Source organism: Sinocyclocheilus rhinocerous, unplaced genomic scaffold (assembly GCF_001515625.1).
Source record: "Sinocyclocheilus rhinocerous isolate Xijiao unplaced genomic scaffold, SAMN03320098_v1.1 scaffold1476, whole genome shotgun sequence".
In the NCBI taxonomy this organism is placed as follows: domain Eukaryota; kingdom Metazoa; phylum Chordata; class Actinopteri; order Cypriniformes; family Cyprinidae; genus Sinocyclocheilus; species Sinocyclocheilus rhinocerous.
In genome coordinates this window covers 162,201-182,890 of record NW_015659224.1, presented here as the reverse complement: position 1 = coordinate 182,890, position 20,690 = coordinate 162,201, and the positions used below count along the sequence as shown (strand labels likewise).

General features: G+C 37.4%; 3 protein-coding genes across 5 annotated transcripts; 1 reads left to right on the top strand and 2 right to left on the bottom strand.

Moving 5' to 3' along the window:
* Positions 1-567: 567 nt before the first annotated feature.
* On the bottom strand, positions 568-9,147 carry LOC107723325 (serine/threonine-protein kinase TAO3-like). Its single transcript, XM_016531889.1, has 9 exons — positions 9,111-9,147; positions 7,430-7,710; positions 5,766-6,002; positions 4,967-5,095; positions 4,539-4,742; positions 3,371-3,610; positions 3,011-3,223; positions 1,434-1,616; positions 568-1,307 (listed from the first exon to the last, which is right to left on the bottom strand). Exons 1-9 carry the CDS (start codon positions 9,145-9,147, stop codon positions 1,146-1,148), a joined length of 1,686 nt encoding a protein of 561 aa, XP_016387375.1. The 3' UTR covers positions 568-1,145.
* An 857-nt stretch (positions 9,148-10,004) lies between these two features.
* LOC107723338 (uncharacterized) lies at positions 10,005-11,650 on the top strand. Its single transcript, XM_016531905.1, has 3 exons — positions 10,005-10,076; positions 10,417-10,568; positions 11,111-11,650. The coding sequence occupies exons 1-3, from the start codon at positions 10,019-10,021 to the stop codon at positions 11,567-11,569; spliced, it is 669 nt and encodes a 222-aa protein (XP_016387391.1). The 5' UTR covers positions 10,005-10,018; the 3' UTR covers positions 11,570-11,650.
* A 2,658-nt stretch (positions 11,651-14,308) lies between these two features.
* On the bottom strand, positions 14,309-20,082 carry LOC107723336 (calcineurin B homologous protein 3-like). Of its 3 annotated transcripts, none has more exons than XM_016531901.1 (9): positions 19,865-20,082; positions 18,506-18,575; positions 18,148-18,228; positions 17,028-17,167; positions 16,840-16,901; positions 16,604-16,711; positions 16,189-16,236; positions 15,878-15,976; positions 14,309-14,519 (listed from the first exon to the last, which is right to left on the bottom strand). In XM_016531901.1, the coding sequence occupies exons 1-8, from the start codon at positions 19,926-19,928 to the stop codon at positions 15,887-15,889; spliced, it is 663 nt and encodes a 220-aa protein (XP_016387387.1). In that variant the 5' UTR covers positions 19,929-20,082; the 3' UTR covers positions 14,309-14,519; positions 15,878-15,886. The 3 variants fall into 3 exon arrangements, with proteins under 3 accessions (XP_016387387.1, XP_016387386.1, XP_016387388.1); XM_016531900.1 differs by having other exon boundaries at positions 15,887-15,976; XM_016531902.1 differs by lacking the exons at positions 14,309-14,519; positions 18,148-18,228 and having other exon boundaries at positions 15,660-15,976.
* Between the last annotated feature and the right edge of the window lie 608 nt (positions 20,083-20,690).

Here is a 20,690-nt window from a genome sequence, read left to right as displayed (position 1 = left end):
GTTTGCATTCCTCTGCCTTCATTGAACAAGAGTTCCATAGATCTATGTTGGCAATGATTGATCGATACATATGTAAACCCTATTTAGGTTATCATATACAAATATTTATATAAAATTTGTACAACACAAATTGCAACATTTTCCCTGTACAAGAGCAGTGATAAGTCCACATTGAATGAATCACAATTCAACAAATTGTGCAAAATAAGAAAAACAAAAACATTCATCAACATAACTTAAAGGCATTTGGCAATTTGGCGGGTGTTTATATCAAAGATAAAGCTTATGTTCAGTATCAATAGCCATGAAAACAAAACTGCTATGACCACTTTTATTTGTACACGGCTAAAATCTCTGACAGATTCATGCTCCACTTCACAACCTGAATTTGTCTTTTAAAGTGCATGCAATAATACCAGTAACTCTGACAGAACTGATTCAATGTAATAAATGCACATCCTGATAAAACTAATGCCAATTCATTTAGGATACTGAAAATTGAATACATTTTTAGTTTTTTTGTTCTTTTTGTCCTTTTTCTAAGTAAAAAGAAATAAAGCGTGGGTTCCACAATATGAAATTAATTAAATGCTCTTAATGTATTCACCATATTTTAAAATCAGACACTGCTTCAAAATCTGCTTCTGCGTAAAGTTTTCATCAACAGTTGTCACATTCTCTGCGATACATACAAAACAGCTAATAGCCACGGTGAAGACGCAGGACACATTCTACAGTCGCAATGTCCTTTGATGACGCCAAAGGCATTTCACACTTCATATCCACCTTACATGATGGCATCATACTTAACATATCAAAGTGCTTTCTTGTACTAAAATATCCTGAATTAACTAATTTAATACCAAAAGTGGGACAATGGCATGGAGAAAAGGTCAGTTTGTCTAGATATTTCTTCTTGGTTTGTGAGCTCAGTTATGCATCACCAAACCACTTTTGTGTCTGTGGCTGTTTAGTTTCTCCTCTCAGAATCTCAGCGAAGTTCTCACAGCCGATACGAGTTATAAGATATTGATCCGGCATTGTCACTGTTTGGGTGATCTTGGTAAATCCAACAATCAGGGACAGTGTAGGCACAATGTGTCCAAGGACATCAGTGTTGAACAGTCCCTTTGACCTCTGTTGGATCATCTGTCCTCATCCTTGGGAAAGTCAAATGAGGCCAAGCTTCCGAATCCTAGCCGCGCGCTCTCCATATCAAACATATCCAGTTCTCGCTCCTGACGCTCAAATAAATGCTTGATTTTTTCAGTTCGTTCCTTATGAAGTGAGGCCAGCTCTTCTTCAATCTGTGGGCAGAGGTGTGGACAGACTGTTTACTAGGCATTTCAGGTATGATTTACTTATTTGACCAGTTATGGGCAAACCTATCCTATGAATTACAGAGGTACATTTACTGTAAAAAAACAGCTCACCTTCTGTTCCAAGTGAGCCCGGCGCAAGGACGCCTTCTGTTCCAACTTCTGCACCTCACGCTCATGTTGGGCCTCCATCTGCGCCTTCGTTTTGTTCTGGTAGGCATCGAGGAGCTCCATCTCCTGATGCAGCTGCTGCCTTAAAGCCTGACATTCAGCCTCCTGCTCTTCATCTAAACGTAACTGAGAGTATTTCATGCTGCAGTTATTTTCTCAAACACTGATGGGGTTTATTGCATTAAAAAAACTATTTTCATTACTTGAAATAAAATAAACATTAACTGAAATAAAATTATGTTAAAAACTTTTTTCAGCTAGAGTACTATAATAACTAAAACTAAATAAATAAAACTTAAAAATGCAACAAAATTACTAAAACATTAACTAAAATTGAAATGTAAACAGAAAATATAGAAATAAAGTCAAATTTAAAATAACAGTAAAAACTGTAATAGTATATCTTATATTGTATTGAGTGATGAGTCATCTTCTATAGTAGTCAGTAGTGAATAAAAACAATATTGCAGATATAACAATATAACATATGCAATATAACACTTAACAATAAGATCAGTTTTCATTTGGAAAACTGGTCATGCAAGTAGAATTTTTGGCTTGATTTTGGAAATTAATTTCCCACTATAGCCACTAGATGGAAACCTCACAAACGGTCTTGGCCAGTAGCTGCTTTTTCAAATGTTTCTCACTGGTAAGAGAAATGTGAGAAAAGACCATCTGACTGTATATGAAAACAATCTCTATTGTATTAGGTTCTCTCCATTTCCAAAGAAGCAATGTAATTTTGTGTGTGTGTGTGTGTACCTGTTTTTCTATTCTGGTGGGGACTTAAACCTGAATACACACAGACTCATGGGGACTCGTGTCACGATGGGGACCTAAATTGAGGTCCCCACGGGTAAACAAGCTAATAAATCACACAGAATGAAGTTTTTTGAAAAGCTAAAAATGCAGAAAGTGTCCTGTAAGGGGTAGGTTTAGGGGTAGGGTTGGTGTAAGGCAATAGAATATACGGTCTGTACAGTAGAAAAACCATTACGCCTATGGAGAGTCTCCACAAGGATAGCAAACCAGACAGTGTGTGTGTGTGTGTGTACCTGATATTTATCACGTTATGGGACCAAATATCCCCACAAGGATAGTAATACCGGTAAATTTTGACCTTGTGGGGACATTTTTTAGGTCCCCATGAGGAAACAAGCTTATAAATCACACAGAATTAAGTTTTTTGAAAAACTAAAAATATAGAAAGTTTCCTGTAAGGGGTAGGTTTAGGTGTAGGGTTGGTGTTGGGCGATTGAAAATACAGTTTGTACAGTTTAAAACCCATTACGCCTATGGAATGTCCCCATAAAACATGGAAACACAACATGTGTGTGTGTGTGTGTGTGTGTGTGTGTGTAAACCCTAAACTAACTTACTCAGTGAGTACTGTATGTTATACAACACATTTATCAGGTGAAGGGTCTAAGATTCAGGTTTATAACCTAAGATACAAGTACAAAATGTGTGATTTCACCATTAAAGGGTTGTTTTCCTCTGGTGACTGTGTACTTTACCGATTGAGAGGCCATCATCTCATTAATGCTTTGCTCATATTGTTCTGCCAGCTGTGCGAGCTTGCGGGTCTGTTCCTCCTTCAGAGACTTCAGGATGGCTTTGTGGTCACTCTTCGGGGAGATCTCCAGCTGATGGTTCCTCAGAGCTTTGTACTGCTTGTTTTGCACCTTACACGTATCTTGGAATTGCTTTTTGATCTGCATTTCCAATGTCTGTAATGAGAGGAGATTAATGCATCATACAAAGGCTAAATATAATTATGCTTTTGGCTTTTCTATTGTTATCTCTCTTCCGTGTCCATTTTCTTTCCTTTATATTTTTTGTTAGTTCTACCTACCATTACATTTTGTGCAGTTTACCTTAAGGTTCCTGGGCTGCTGTCGGCGTTCCAGTGCATGCTTCCTGTGTAGCTCCCTCTGGCGTCGACTGTTGTACTCCTCCTGGTTCTCCAACTCAGTTTGATGCTGGTGGCGCATCAGCTCAAAGCGTAGCCTTTGTAAGGTTTGTAGTTGCCGTTGTTCCAACTCTTGGGTGGACTCATCCTGCCTGATCATCAATGCATGCTCCATTTCTTTTTGTGTCTTCTTCTTGTTAAGCTCCTTTAACACAAAGAGCAAGTCATTAATGACAACTGTGTAATTATAAATGTAATTACAGAAATTAATTACAGATGTAATTACATGCAGGTATTTTTAAAATATAAGTACAATGTAAAAACATGTATGTACACAATAAGTGCATTGTACCAAATTATTAATTTAAATGTAAGTACATAGTTGTTAAGGCCACTTAATATAAAGTGGGTCCGATTAATATTTAAATAGTTTGTACAACACCAAAAAAGGATAAGGTTTTTAAAAAGAACTTTGTGTCTTAGGTTTTTTTGTGATTTTGTAAATAAATTTCAGACTTGAAATAGCAGAAGATACTGTGATCAACACTATATTTCACTATTATATACACACTACTGTACCTTTCAACAGTTTGTCAGAGTCAGTAAGATTTTGAAAGAAATTAATACTTTTGTTCAGCAAGCATGCATTAAATTACTTCAAAGTAACAGTAAAGACTTTAACATTGTCACAAAAAATTTGTTTCAAATAAATGCTGTTCTGTTTAACTTTCTGTTCATTTATGAATCACAGATCCACAAACATTTGAAGCAGCACAACTGTTTTCAATATTGATAATAATAAGAAATGTTACTTAAGCACCAAATGAGCATATTAGAATGATTTCTGAAGGATCATGTGACACCGAAGACTGGAGCAATGGCTGCTGAAAATTCAGCCTTGCCACCACAGGAATCAATTACATTTTAAATATATTAAAATAGAAAACTGTTCTTTTCAAATAACATGAATACAAATAACATACACCCAAACCTTTGAACGGAAGTATATATGTATATTTTTCTTCAAACAATAACCTGAATATCAGTCAGATGTCTAAATGAAACCTCAAAATTCACAAGAACAAAACAATGTGCTTGAGATGTTCTTTGTTGTGACTCATATTATTTCTTGCCTCCCGCATTTGCTCCTGTTCAAACTCGTGCTTCTTGATAAGGCTTCTTCTTTTTAGAGCACGGCAGCTCCTTTCGTAAACCAGTCTTTGCTGGTTCAACAGCTGGGCCTCCTCCTCAGCCTGGGAGCGCTGCATTGTTTCCTTATGCCGAGACAAGCGCTCCTGTTTCTCCTCTTTTGGTGTATCGGAGTCTTCATTCATTTCCTATTGTATGTAGAACAAATTAGATGATTTTTACTGCAAAAATAGAATATAGCCATTTATAGGTAATATGAAACAATTAGTCTGATGTTGTTAAGGGCCCTGTGACAACGAAGGCCCACTAAAAATTCTCATTGGGCCCTGAAGAGTGGTAAGAAGAGGGCCCATAAGAAGGTGTCCTGGGTTTGTACTGTGTTCTGTGAATTCATTGACTGTCCTGATCTCACCTCTTTCATTCTTTCTCTGCATAGTCTGTACTGCTTTTTCTGTGTGTCCAAGAAGGTGGTCAGCTCCTTCTTCTGCTGGACCAAGATCTGTTGCTGGATTCTTTTTTCTTCTGCTGCCGAGGCTTTCATCTTTTGAGAGACAAAAGAAATAGCATCTGGTTTTGTAGTGTTAACCACTTACAAATTAATCATCTAGGCCCAAAGGAGGATAAGTATCACAAAATTTCACTGTGGTCAGCTATGCATTAGTAAACTGACATTATTTTGTCATCACAGTCATTTGAGTCATTTCATTAAAATCCACTTATCATTCAAACGCTACTTGTGAAAATCTGTATTTATTTTAGTTATTACAAATTATGAAAATGCATTTGAACTGCAGAACTTCTTTCATCTTTTGTTTAAATCACAGCAGTGCTCAAGCTGCATGAACTACACAGGTTTGTGTAAACCTTATGTTCATGTTCTCCAACAAGATTTGAGACGGAAGCAAGAACATCTGACTGCCTGTACAAAGGAGTTCATGTGATTAATGTCACAAATGTTCTTGTTTGATAATACTAAATACTGGAAACAGTTAAATATTTCATAAAAACTTTCATTCATAACAGCATTTGTCAAAATGTTAAAACTTTCTGTTTATTTCCAAGTTGAAATTGTATTTTTAATGTGGTCTTCAGCCTCTGGACCCCATGGCTTGTTCACTATATTGCAGACTTTTGACTTGCAGACAAAAATGTGACATCTTTTAAACTTTTTTTATGACCCTGTCCACAAAGTGTAAAGTAGGAGCACACACCTCCTTGTCCAGTTGTGCAGCTTGCTTCTTGGCCAGCCGCTCCAATTCAATGTAGGTGTTATTGGTCTGGGTCTCCACTTCCTTCTGCAGCCGGAGCTTGTGCTCATCCATCTCGGCCTTTAGCCTGTTCTCCAGGGCGATCAGCTGCTTCTGGTGCTGCCGCTGCATGCGCTTATACCCTGACATCTGCTCGCGCCGCACAACTTCCTGCTCATGCTCCTGGATCTGCTCACTGACCTGCAAACACACAGTGTGTTGGGGGGGGGGGTCAAAGGTCAGGTAAGGCAAGCAAGAAAATGAAAGTTTATTGAAAAAGTTTTTTTGATGTTACAGAATGGATCAATTAAAAAAAAATCTCCATGTTTTTAAGAAATATCCATGTATAAAACTTTGGACATTGGACAACAGGCGCTATTGAATACTAAAGCAATAAGCCCCAAGAAGCCGGGTTTACAGTGAATTTATAAGAGCTAAGGGGCATTGTTAGGCACGACACGAAGCGGAATAAAGTGTAATCATATTAATAAAAACATTATTCTTCCGCCAAACAATATAGTTCCTCAGAATCAGTTGTGGTTGCAACAAAGTGGTTGCCAAGCAACACACAGACGTCAACAAAGGTGTATGTTTGTAGAGTAATTTACAACAGCTTCGAACGTGGCTCATCCAACCAGAATCAAGGACCAGAACTATCCGTTTTAAAAATGAAAAGTTATGCATAATGTGTTTATCAATATCAAAATATTAGGTTAAAATTGATATGCATGCATAAAGAAAAGTAAACAATACATTGTGATTTCCCTGTTTGGTGTTTCACTATAATCATATTAGAATTATGATTGGTTCATTATAAATGATCCTGTGGTGTGGCAAATTCATTTAGAAATTAAAAATATTCCATGTAGTTTGTCGTTCAATATGAGATCATAAAAACTGCTTGCATACAGATTTTCAAAAAAATAAATAAAATAGTAAAATCATTTAAGATGTTAAATTTCAGCACATGTCAGCTAGATATTATGAAGCCTGCCTTATACATTTCATTGAGCAAAACAGGTATTAAACATCAACAGAGGCAGTGTCAGGGTAGATCTCACAAATGGGGAAGACCTCGTTATTTTTACCACATGCATCTATTTTGCCTTTTACTATTAGCATTTAGCTTCATTTCATTTTACATTGAAGAAAAATATAATTTCATAGCTAATCAGCTTCTTCTTGATGGGTTGAACACACTGTGCCTGAGTTAAATATAATGGCTATAATAGTGGTACTGACTGAATCAAAATGCAAATATGAAAGCAAATATGCTGTTTTTAATGATGAACTGATACTCTCTCACTCTATATATGTGTGTGTGAAAAACGCCTGACTTAGTTTGCATTCTACAAAGGATCTATATATGTGGAGAGAGAGAGAAAACACTGTACATCATGTACAGCTCCAGAAAAGAGCTCCGAATCCCAGCAAAATGAACATCTTTAGTACAACAAAAATGAAGCGTAAAATAAGCCTGCGCTCCGGAGACAGAAAGACATGGGGGGGGGCTTATTAACGGGATGTGGTTGCCATGGCTACTGATGTGAGGTTGAGTGGATGACCATGGCAGGCCTGCATTTCTTATGCAAAAACGGCGAGCGGAAGAGGAGAGATAGGCTGCCTACCAAAGATGCTGGTGTGATGATGGCAAAGCGTTGGCGGATGCTGCTGCTGCGACGATGGCGAGCCCGGCTCTTGTGAAAAGAAGAAGGCCGCAGCTCTGGCCTGATGTCCCTGTCTCCAGCCTCATCCCTCACGCAAGCATGCTTCTGCAGGGGGGAGGAAAAGACGAAGTGAGTGGGGGTGGGCGCTAACCGAGCGCCCTGCTGCTGCTGATGCTGAGGATGAGGATGATGCCGCTGCGTCTCCCTGCTGCCCGCATACAGCCTGCTGCTTCCAGCGCATCCTCTTCAGCCTTCATCTGTTACTGGCGTGTGTCGCTTACGGGCATCGCGATGGACGACGCTCGGTACGGCGAGAGAGGGAGTCCGGAGCCTCTCTTCAGACTAGCGGCTGCACTTCCTGAGAGGAAGGAGGAGGAGGAGGAGGAGGAGGAAGCAAACAGATCCGGTGGGATAGAGTGAGTTACGCAATGCCTACCACTAGCAATCAGCGGAAAGAACGTGTGCGCATCTTAAACTTTTAACGTTTCCAACGCTACGCCCTATAAAGTGCACTTGGTGATTTTTGTGCTAATTTAAAAAAGTTTTACACGTAAAGAAAACAATAGTAGGCTACCTTTGAGAATTGTGATGCACTCAAAATTAGTGTCTTTTCTGTCTTCTGGAAGCTAGGCTATTTTACACACATAGGCTATAATACTAAAATATAATATAACCTCTCATTTACATTTCATTCATACATTTAATACTTTTTTCATTCATATATTTTATACTATACTGTAAATTTCAGCAAAATGTCTCAATTAACACACAATTAGAACTACCTAAACTTTAATGGTTGCACTTTTAAACACACATATCGATAACATGACAACTGTTGTTATGTTTTTACAGTTCTTACACAATATCAAGATTCCCCTCATTGAATAGTAAGAGAGCTATATGCTCCCTTGTTACAAATTATCATTATTCTTAGCTCCGTTGCAACAAGGTCAGATTCTACGTAATTTTTTGAGGTGAAAAGCCTAAATAGGTAATTATGAGAAATACTTGAAGGAGACTGGGGGATTTCCTGAGACTGTCAAGTAAAGCATTTCCTGTGTGGTTTAGAGGTTAAGAAAATTTGTTTTTGATCTTGTTTGTCCCTAATAAAAAAGCAAACCTGTCTGCACGAATACTGCTGAATTTACACAGTCTCACTTCCAAAGAGTTGGCTGGAGTTGATTAGAAGGGGAGTTCATTAGAAGGGGGGTGTCTTGATAGAAAGTGGCCCTATACTGTTCTCAAGACTGGGCTGCCACACCCACATCCAAACCCCAGGATGTTAAAACAACAATACCAATACAGGGGAAAGTGACCACAGTCAGCATAAAAGGGCAAATCCAACACTTCCAGTTTCTCCTCTGCGCGACACTTTACCTATAGTACATGTTTTTTTTTGTTTGTTTTTTGTAAGAATTGTGGAAAGTACCAGGTATTGAACTACAATTACCTGTGTTTTGCTGAGAAGACACTGATTTCCCCTGTGACTTACCACATCAGTGTCACATGCAGAAACAACAGACTTCTTACCCAAGAAATTACATTTATTTGCCTAAGCAGCATAAGAATATATTTTTACAGATGTGGCTGTGAGATCAGCCTTTAATTGGGGGACTATAGTAAATTTGTGCAAGTTCTAAACTTATGGCTCTAGGGATTCCCTTGTAGGCCTGAGTCATAAAGATTCAAAATAAAGCTTAGCTCAGTTAACGTCAGATGCATGTTTTTGTCCACTTTAGTCATTCTGCATGCTACAAAAATGCAATTGCATGTCACAAAAGTTGAATAAAAGTGACAGCAAATCAAAGCACAGCAAAGTTTTTGTCATCTTCCTTCCTGGTCTGAACTTGGCTGAAATTCCCAACTTTGTGCTTTTACGTCAAAAGATCGAAAGGTATCAGTGAAAATCTAGTGTTGAGAAACTACCTTCCTATTACAAGACCACTTCCTGTTGAACCAACAGGCATAGAGTTCAGAGCAAGGGTGGATGAGCGCTGTGCTGGATGGTGGTTCCTTTTCAAATTTTTGTTGTTTTTGGCATGGTTTTGACAAATTTAGAGCAATGTTATCGACTGAACACGATGATAAACACAATGTAATGTCAGAAAAGACTGATCTCAAAATCCAAGGGTATACTTGCATACAAATGTTAATAAATAAAAGTATTCTGCTTATTTAGTGTTATCCCAAATACACATTGTGCAACATAAAAATCTTTTTAAGATATGAGAGGTAAGAGTAAAATCTCATGACATTAAATGTAAATTAGCTATGACAAATAGACATGATTGCTCAACCTATCCAGACTCTGCATCACGTAAGGAGATACAGCCACACAAAAACTGGGTGGCAACTAAAGAAGGAGGGAACATTACACATAGTACATGTGATAATGAAGACGCAAAAAGAAAAAAAATTCTGGGAACTCTTGTTGCCTCAGAAAGCTGGCCGCGTCATTTCCTTCCAATGACAAATGTGTGGTTTCAGTCTTTAAAAACTTTTTCAGAGTTGTGATCATGACCAGTTTGAAACTTTGTCTGTGAACGGAGAATGAATTGTCATGTTAGGAACATGGTCTGCCTATCTCAGAGATCACAAGCAAAATTCAGTAAGTATTACATCCACACTGCACACATAACAATATGCTTACAGGCATGCTTAACAATGGTCAGACATGGAACATTGTTAATGCTGTGATTTGATTAATAACCCAATTACAATATACATAAACAAAACATGCATATTTGTTAAAGTATGTTGCATGTGATCGCTTTACATGTATACCGATTATATATATATGTGCACTCATAAGATGGACATCTGGTCATTCTGACAGCAGTGAATGTGAAGCTAAAGATCTACTACTGCATCTGTTAAAGGGTCAACATAAAAAAAGGAATATATTTTGCTGAACATGACTTTAACTAAAAAATTTTATTATTATTCAGGAATAATCCTCCCTATCCTCATCTTGATTGCTGTTGAGTTAGTGCATCCAACAATGTCATGCAAGAATGAGAACTGCAGCCAGCTTCTTCACCGTAGTCTGAAGCTCACTAGGTTGATGAGCAAAAGGACAGCAGAGCTCTTAGAAACATATGTAAGTACTCTCTTTCTATAGTTACTTTTTTGAAAGTATAATTGTTAACCTTGCAAAGGACGTTTACGTCAGTGGTCCTAAATCAGTTGTGATTGGTACAACAAAGAAGAGATGCTCTGACAATGTGAGCCTAATATGGTCAACAGTTGCTTGGGTGGATTCCACATACAGTGAGGTGATTCCTTCCATTGACAAAACTGGGCTGTTTTGAGAGTGGGTGGGAATATGTGGGAATTGTAAATTTAGCTCTTTGACAGTATATACTGTACATGAATAGACATCAAATGTGGAAATGAGTCTTTCAGATGAATAGTTAAATATGGGTTATGCAAAAGACAGTCATGACACTGAATAGGGCTATGGTGTCACAGAGTGGGTTTATTTTCAAGAATCAGTTTCTGTCTAGGCCACTAGTTCTTAACCAGGCCCACTAGGGGGCCTCAAGATGACTTAAAAAGATTTATCATAAGGCAAAACAACTAAAATCAAGATTGATTGATAAGAACCAGGGTTCTTATAGACTCTTGTCTCCTCTCATTCAGAAAGCCAGTCAAGGAGATTCTGCAGACCTGATCTGTGATTTGCAAATGGACAATGTTCCAGTATCAACCATCTCTGGCCAGACCATGTCGGAGCGCATCTTGAGTGTTTATACCCACCTGAAAGAGTTTCTTCCGCACATGAAGACAGTGATGGAGCAGCAGAAAGACTTAAATCTTCCAACAAACCCTGTGGTGGAGGGGCTTCACAGTATGATTACACATGTTCGCCACATTGCTCTGAGGGTGAACTGTATCTTACAAATCCTGCAGCCAAATATACCCATTCCTGAGCCAGCTGAAAGGCCAACGGGAATTCCCCCTGCGCAAAATATTTTCCAGCAGAAAGCCTATGGATGCATTGTTCTGTCTCGGCTTCAGGAGCTCCTTAGTCAAGCAGTTCAAGAACAGAAGTCTCTTAAGGGGAAAATGTGCAGAAAGAGGACCAAAAATGGTTCTTGATGAACTCTGTTCTGTGGCATAAAATAATATTGACGTAATTTATTAATATTTATTTTTGTACATCTATAACTGTTGAAGAGATGCCCAGAGTATGTGTTTGTTGAAATATTTATTAATATAATTTATTTTTGTCCTAACTGTCATATCCATATGTCATATCCATTGTCCGTATGTGGACAAAAAGTTATACAAATGTTTTTGTTTTTTTTCACATGGACAAGAGTGGATAATGTTATTTGGCTGTCATAGACTGTTGTGGTTCCTTGAATTATTTGACAGTAAAAATATTTTAATATGATTTAGTTATAGAGCAACAGCTGTCAACAAAACTGTATACAGTATGACTACATGTGTTGCTTTTTGCTCTGCGAGAAAGAAGGCTCAAAACCACTCTAGTTACTCAGGATTTCCTAATAACACTCTATGATGTTATATATGTCGTCACAGGCAATTGTTTTGATTACAAAGAAATTTGCAGTGATTAACTGTGATGTCACACGTTAGCCATATTGGCTTTTGTGGTCAATGCTAGCGTCTATAGCATGACCTGAATAATCTAGTAAAATGTATATGTCTGAGACATCGCCTTCAGTTGAGACCATTTTAGAAGACAGGAAGTGCAAGAGACTGATATCAGCCCATAATGACGCATTCATTTCACCACATCAGAAAGGGGAAAAATACTGGCTAGCCGTCTCCCCTGTCACAAGGTATGAGTGTGTGTTTGTGTCCATGTGTCCATGTGAATGAATCTCAAGCCATTCCCCTTATAATTAACAGACTGTGGTCTGTACATTTCATGAATGCTTTCTGTGAATGTCATGATCATGAATGTATGTATATATTTTGATACTTATTTATATGAACCCAGTATGTACAGTATGTCATGATGTAAATTACTTTGCATTCCTGCCTTCAAAATAAACGAAACAAAAAGAAACTTCTGTTCTTGTTCTTACACTGTGTACAAATGTCGCAAAGTTGCACACATGGACATTCAAAAGTGCTTCTTCCTTTCTTTCCATTTAGTATATTGCTGACACTTTAAATAACAACAAAATCATAGCGCAAACAGTCATATTATATCACAATAGTAATATCATAGCGCCAAATCACACCAAACAACATGCAAAACTACATAACCACTAAGGACACATGGTATCAATAATTAATGGTAAATGTTTTGTCTGAATTATTAATTAGATGTTGTGAGTGGGTCATTTCAGTAAAAAAAAAATTGCCATCTCAGGCACTTTGCCCTAGTCACACGCTTCTGTGGAAATAGAAGTAAGAAGATTCATTATAGGTCAAGTTGTGCATGGCAACGTTTTTCAGGAAAAACAGGGACAAGAAAAAAAAAATGCTTTATCAGCACAAAAATAAAAAAGCGTCGATGAATGCTGCAGAAATTTCATTAATGCAAGACAAAAAAAGTTGAAAATAATTTTAATTTAAAACAAATGGGGAAAAAAGAAGAAGAAAAAAAGCTAAACTGTACATAATGTAGACCACTGGGAGACCACAGACGATTGTCATTCACTATATTGTTTTAATAAAAAGCTATTTAATATAAAGATTTTTATTATAAAGTATTATTCAAATTACCATTTTAAAGGGGTCATATGACATTGCTAAAAAATAACATTATTTTGTGTATTTGGTGTAATGAAATGTGTTTATGCTTGCATCGCGCCGCGTAAACATAAAACCATGTCTGCATTTGTGATCGGAGAAACGACAAACAACAAGCGCTACTCTACACTGCTCAAAACCCGCGTTTGAATTGTCAGTGGAAAATCCTCTTTAAATATGAAAACGTACTTACAGGCTGTGAGTCAGTATTATTTGTCAGCATCATAGACGGTATAGGGTCAGCATGCGCGCCGAAGAGAAAACAGGGGAACTGAATTCACCAGAACACTGGCATTGTAGGCTACTCTCCCAGGAAACAGTCCTCGTCCTCCGTAAAATGCGTTGCACACATCTGAATATTTGGTTTGAACTGTTCTGGAACAGTGTTGTAAATACAAAGTAACCACTGATTTCTAGTTGTGTCCTCTTTTGGAAGGCCAAACAAGGTAGTTTCACTTTCACAACGAAACACACTGCGTCTCCACGACATGGCAGCGGCGGAAACAATACTACAGCGAGAATCAAAGTTACACCTTCTTTCTTTGCGTGAACATTTGGGTGGTGTTATGCAAATCTTCCCACACAGTGACGTAGACATGTTGGGGTGTGTTTAAACAAGGAATTTTAGGAGGGCGTGGACCAGTCTTAACTTTTATAAAGAATATCTCTTTGGGTTTGAGACTTTAGTCTTTGCAATTTTAGGTATCTTATCCATTCACAAACAGCTTGTAACACTCCAAAGAGAAAGGAAAACTTGAAATCGCATCATATGACCCCTTTAAGCATCTAATGTTGTGGAACACTCTAGCCTACAAGCCTCAGAAGATCTGGACTAGGAAGGACGTAGACTCACTAAGATGCATTCTTCTGTTTGGGAAGCAACCTTTATTCAGAGACCATAAAAATACAAGTGTTCTGTGCATACCAAAAACAATGCTCAGTGCAAATCAGACAGCTCGCCAGTGTCTACACTGATAAGTTTAGTCTGGGCTGTCCTGCCTTCTTACTAATCATGCAGATCCACCAAACTCTTACATTACATAATCCAGAGAGTTTTTTCCACTAGTTGTAAGCCTAATGGCAGGAGTTTTTAAACCTCTTTAATCAGCACATTGCTCATAATGATCTCTAGCAGCTGAATGGCCCTGGAAACGTCTGTCCTGAAGCTGCAAAACATCTGTAGCAAACAACCCTGGTGATGTTTGATATGAGACACTGCATCAAACTTCCTGATGTCTGAAAAGCTGATTTCTGTAGAAGCACAGATGGGGGTTTTGTAGCGGTGCCTGCTTACTAGCAAACCAAGGGAGTGGCACGTCTTTTCATGAAACAGACAAAAGAGGGTAGTGGGTCACAGTTCTTCAGAGGCAGCTTGTGGTGGGGAAGACCCCCTAATCAAATAACATACAATCAAAACAGGTGCTTGTGTGAGAACTTCTTTCCTGTCTAGTGCTGGCAACCTCACTTGACACTTTCACATGAAATATGAAAGTAATCATCGTCTTTTTACCGTCAAATACTGAAGAGATCTGAGAAATGCTTTGAATTGTCAGGGGGAAAAAACAGCAGTGCATTACAAAAAGTCTTCAGTATTGCAAGATACAGTTTTATTGTGGTAAATGCAAGTTGCAAGTTGATTCAATACACAGTGGGTGCATATACAGTCTTTTTTTCCCCTTTTTAAGGTTAACAGAAGAAACATGAATTCATTTCTTCATTTTGAGACATTTCTGCACTTTCACAGAGTAAATGCCAGTTTCATTTTTGCAAATAAAATGCTCTACACAGTTTATTTCTACTGTTTAACCTACATCAGTACAATTCATGCGCTATTTATAACTACTAAGCACAACTTCAGCTCTATGTCTCAGAGTTTGTTGTCATTGAACTATACGTGGCTGCTGATATTGATTAAAGGCTTTGGTGTCCACTAGCAGTTACAGATTACCGTTGTCATAATGTCATTAATTATTTTACAATATTTTGTATTGTTTGTAATGTAATGTTTGTTGATACACTTCTAATTGCCCTTGCAAGAACATGCTGAAACATGCTTATTGGTTGTACAAGTACCTGAGTATTTCTATTTTGACTGACATAAACAAAGCTGTGACATTAGCGATATCTGCTGGTTGACAGGAGTAACTGCAGTTCTTTTTTTGAGACTATGGATTCAAGTATTGTTTTAATTTATTAGAATTGCACACAAAAAAGCACACAAAATATTGTTACATCACAGTGTTAATAATATGATTTCTCTATTCAGGATTATTATTTCAGTGAAAATATATTATGATTGCATTTGGTTATAAGCATACAACTTTTTTGGGGAATAGTAGGGTATATAGGTTATTTTAGAATAAAGAGATATTTTAGAATAATAGGTTATTTTAGAATAAAGAGATAATAAAAATAATTACAAAAAAATAAGTAAAATGAATAAATTAATCCATGCCTGCATAGTTTTAATTTTATCGTACCATAATTATGTAATATGTGCATGCAAAGCAAGGAGTTTCAGATATCAATACACACTTTTCTTATTGATTTTCAACCTTTGTAAAATACACACTCTGAGCATCCTATAAATAGTTCATAGAACTAGAGATCTATCCAAACTATTCTAAACCAGCCTCATCTAATAAAGTGGTTATTTTACCGGAAAATATACATTACCGGCAGTACCTAGACACAATGCTGCTTGCACAAAACAGTTGTGTCCATGTTTAAGAAGCGAATGTGCATTCTCGTCTCAATTTCAATTCCTTTAAGAATCTGTTGAGCAGGAAACCAAGAAAGAGAGTGAAGGCAGGTTATATCAGTAAGGCAAGTCTTACGTGATCAAATTCTACAATGTCTTATGTTTACACATGTTGTATGTAATAATGTTTAAAGCAATGCAAAACAGAATATTTGCCTTAAAAAAAATTGCCAAATGCTAAATTAGACCATATGGCTTGAGCATATAAATGGACAAACTGACAAACCTTCAAAAAATGCTCAAATGTTATTCCTTCATAGAACTCATCAGGTGCCTGAAAAAAACAAACAAGCAAACAGACAAGACAAATTAGCAAGAGATTGTTTGTGTGTGTGTGTGTGTGTGTGTGTGTGTGTACTTGTTTATGCTACATTGTGGGGACCAAATGTGAAATGTGAATGAATTTCTCTAATTCTTAAAATACAAAAAGGTGAAACGTAGAGCACCCCAGGTCACTCACTTGACAAAAAAAAGTGCTTTATGTGGCACCATTTACATGAAATGTTTTTATTATTATTTTACTGAACTCAAAAATATGAAAACTTCTTATACATTCAGATTACAACTTTACAGATATATTGATATAATATTGATATATTGTCTCCATGCAATGTTGGTGATCTAGCCTCTAAATAACATACCATGGGACCTACTGAGATACTGGCAACCTCCAGCATTGCAGCATCTGCAATGCCCTTAGCTGTCTCTCTTCCAAGAGCTCCACTACGGGACAACAACTCCTCTACAACCTAGAGAAGAGAGACCACAACACTGCTGATAATCTGTGAAGATAATCATGAACTACCCACATGTACACATATTTTATAAATGATTTACTCAGATGGATTTAATTTCACAAAAATTGGTAATTTCTTACATGTCTGTATTCCTCCAGTGTTATGGTTCCATCATTGTCGGTGTCATGCATGTTGAACAGGACTATTAAGAAAGAGACAGTACTGTATCAATTCTGTTGTGACTTTATGGCTCAGTTGACTGGTATTTTATCTCCAAGTATCCTAGTTTCCAGAGAATGTTTTGAATTTCATTTCTGCATGCCCTTACAGCGCAGTTTGGCTCTTCTCATTTCTTCTCTCTGCTCCTCTGTGATACGATGGGCTGGTGCTCTGAAGTACGACATGACGGTAAGGAATTCCTCAAAACCAATTTCTTCCACAGATCCCACACCATCTTTCTGGAAGTTCCTGTGAAGAACAAGGGGGGATAATAATGTGTTATTGCTCTATATCAACAGCTTTGCTGAGCCCTGAATATTAAACTTCAGGTTTGTAGTTTGCAGATGATTTTGACCCATGGGACTTGGAAAAAACACGTGCTTAAAAAAACTACACAATGTTGTAGCATGCAGATCTACATACTGCAAATGTAAATATTTATTTTCTAAAGAAGACGAAGATGAATTGTTTATTTTTTAAAGAATGTATTCAGTCAGTCTGTTACAATTAGAGATATACTGTAAGTACCATATAAAAATAATATAAAAATTCTTGGGCATGAAAAATTATTGATAATAATATAATGTGACGAGAGGGGCGGGGCCGAGAGCCGTGGGAACGGAGCAAGGCCGGTGGAGTAAATGCTAATGCACGACACCTGCGCCACTCACCGGTCTCGAGTCCCACGGAGGAGCTCCGGAAGGATAAAAGGAGGAGTGACAACAGTGTTGGACGAGAGAGGACCAGGCCTGGACTTTATTTTGTGTTTTGTGTGCGGCAGTTGTCCACGAGGGGCTGCCGCTTTACTTACATTTTGTGTTTGTTTATTTTATTAAAGTTTTGTTTAAATGTTCGCCGGTTCTCGCCTCCTTCTTCCCGTGACTACGAACTTTGTTACATATAATAATACATTTTATTTTATATATAGCGCTTTTAAAAGTTACTTGTCAAAGTCACAGAGCCACAAAAGCCACCTTTCCAAAGATGATAGCCATATAAACAAGAAAAAAAAAACAGTGCAACAAGACTTCCCTTTATTATTAAAGTATTGTTTCACATCTGTTTTGAATGAAGACAGTGCCACTGATATTTGTGATGTTTCTAATGAAATGTGACGTAGTATTCAAAGGCAATCTCAAATTCTGAGGCAGTAGGAGATCCTTTCAAGCAACACATAACTCTTGTCACTATTAATACCAAACATATACAGAATATAAATAAACACAAACCTTCTATCGAAGAAAGCTTCTATAATCTGGTACCGAATTGGGTTGCTTTCCAGGTCTTGGATAGTTTTAAGGTCATCTCTCCTTTAAGTGAGAACACAAAACAATTAGGTTTGACAAGTAAATAGCAGGCATTATGGTTTGTACTGTATGTACTGTGTATACTTGTGTATGAATATATGTTGTGTAACCAACCAAACCACCTAGGCAGACACATGAATCAAGCATAACAATAATTTTTCTATTAGTCAGTACCAGCAAAACTGGTTTGATTTGATTCTTGAAAGGCATTTTGAACAATTATTCTGTTGCAACACTCTGCAGAATGCTCCCCCACACACAACTACTACTTGCAGATTACCGTAATGTTTCCTCGTTTTGGCTGAGCTGCTTAAAACGATTGTGGAGAATTGCGATCTGCTCCAGTGAAACTGAAAGAGAATGAAAATAATGGAGGTGATGACTCACCAGCTGGCACCATGCACTATGTGTGAAGTTAACGCAACTGCTAAAATTTCTTTAAGACACCTCACACACATAGCTGTTGTCTGACTGACTCCTCTAACTGAATTATGAATGATCACATGAGACATGTAGTAACCTTAAAGAGATCAGTCAACCAAAAATACAAAGTTCTGTCATCATTTACTCGCCCTCATTTTGCTCCAAACCCATATGACTTTATTTCTTCTGTAGAGCACAAGAGTGATTTTAGAGACTGATAACATCAGTCATTGTTCACTTACATGGAAGAAGATGAAAGCGAGTGGTGATTGAGGAGTCATTAAGGCTGCCAGAAAATATCTCCATCTGTCATATGTGACCCTGGACCACAAAGCCAGTCATAAGTAGCACAAGTATATTTGTAGCAATAGCCAACAATACATTGTATGGGTCAAAATTATCGATTTTCCTTTTATGCCAAAAATCATTAGAATATTAAGTAAAGATCATGTTCCATGAAGATATTATGTAAATTTCCTACCGTAAATATATCAAAAATGTATTTATCATTAGTAATATGCATTGCTAAGCACCTCATTTGAACAACTTTAAAGGCGATTTTCTCAATATTTGAATTTTTTTGCACCCTCAGATTCCAGATATTCAAATAGTTGTATCTCGGCCAAATGTTGTCCTATCCTAACAAACTATGCATCAATGGACAACTTATTTATTCAGCTTTCAGATTATGTATAAATATTCAATTTCAAAAAACTTATGACTGGTTTTGTTGTCCAGGGTCACATATGGTTTTGGAACAACATGAGTGTGTAAACAATGAATGGTTGCATTAACATTTTTGTTACACAGTTTGTTGTTTAAGTCCATATTTTGGGTCTGCAGTACAGAGGTATCAAACTAAGCATCCATAACCACTAGTAAAACCAGCATTTGCAAGCATACAGATTTGTCTTCCTTTGTCAACACAAACAATTATGAATGCTAATAACAAAATATCAACATTAGGTAAGAGTTTTCCAACAGGTAACGTTAGGCTATATATTATACTAAATACATATGCAGTGCAGTACAGTAGATCTGAGCTGTTAATTACACCAGCTCAATGTTTAAGTTGAAAAGAATATATTTCCGACATGTCACTAAATAATTTATATCACTACACGTTTCCTGTGTAAATGGTGCTGCGTTTGTCAGATATTAAGTAATGGGCTATTAATTACATTAAACATAAACCCTTCGTAATAGTTATACTCACAGTCTGTCTTCTGTGACAGGGTTCGATATTGATGGTCATCCGGCAAAGACTGGAAGCTTCCCATCACTATAGTGATCCTACACCAATAAGCGTGTCTGCGAGTCTGTTCCTCGATCTTCCGGGGGTTTAGGTTTCACTCATACACCATTGTTTGCCTTGCAGAACAAACGCATGCAAATTGCATTGTGCCTTGTTAGAATGAGAACACGTCCCCTGGGTCCTAGCGCCGCATAAACATCCTCTGCATCAACTGCTGTTCTAAGAATTCACGCCTACTTTGCTAATCCAGTTTCTGATCGTTGATCACGCCCAAACCAGATATAAAAATATAATCAAATATTGTGTCTACACAATGAACAATGAAGACTGAAGTGAACGGAGCCATCGTAGCCGCATTCATTCATAATACATGTATGTCACCGTGACAGCAGCAGCAGGCTACAGCTTTCTGGAAAACAGAAATTAATATTTCTGAGAAGGCCACAGAAAAGCAGCCTTCGATAAACTGACGGTATAATAGCAAAGGAAGGAGATATACATATATTGTCACGTCAAATATGCTAAATTATTATTGCCCAGAACAGTTTATATTTATTAGCATTCTCAACCCTTTCCTTGGGAAAACAAATACAAAATCGTACAGTCCTTCACTCTGATGACATTTATTTGTATTCAGCTTCAGGCAGTAACGATAAGCACAAAATTAACCCAGAAACTAGATTAGCTTGACAAAAGCTTTTTAAAAAAGGAGGAGCATTAAAGAGAGAGAGAGAGAGAGAGAGGCCATTAGTTTGTCTAGTTTTCCAGTACAAATATCTAAACATTC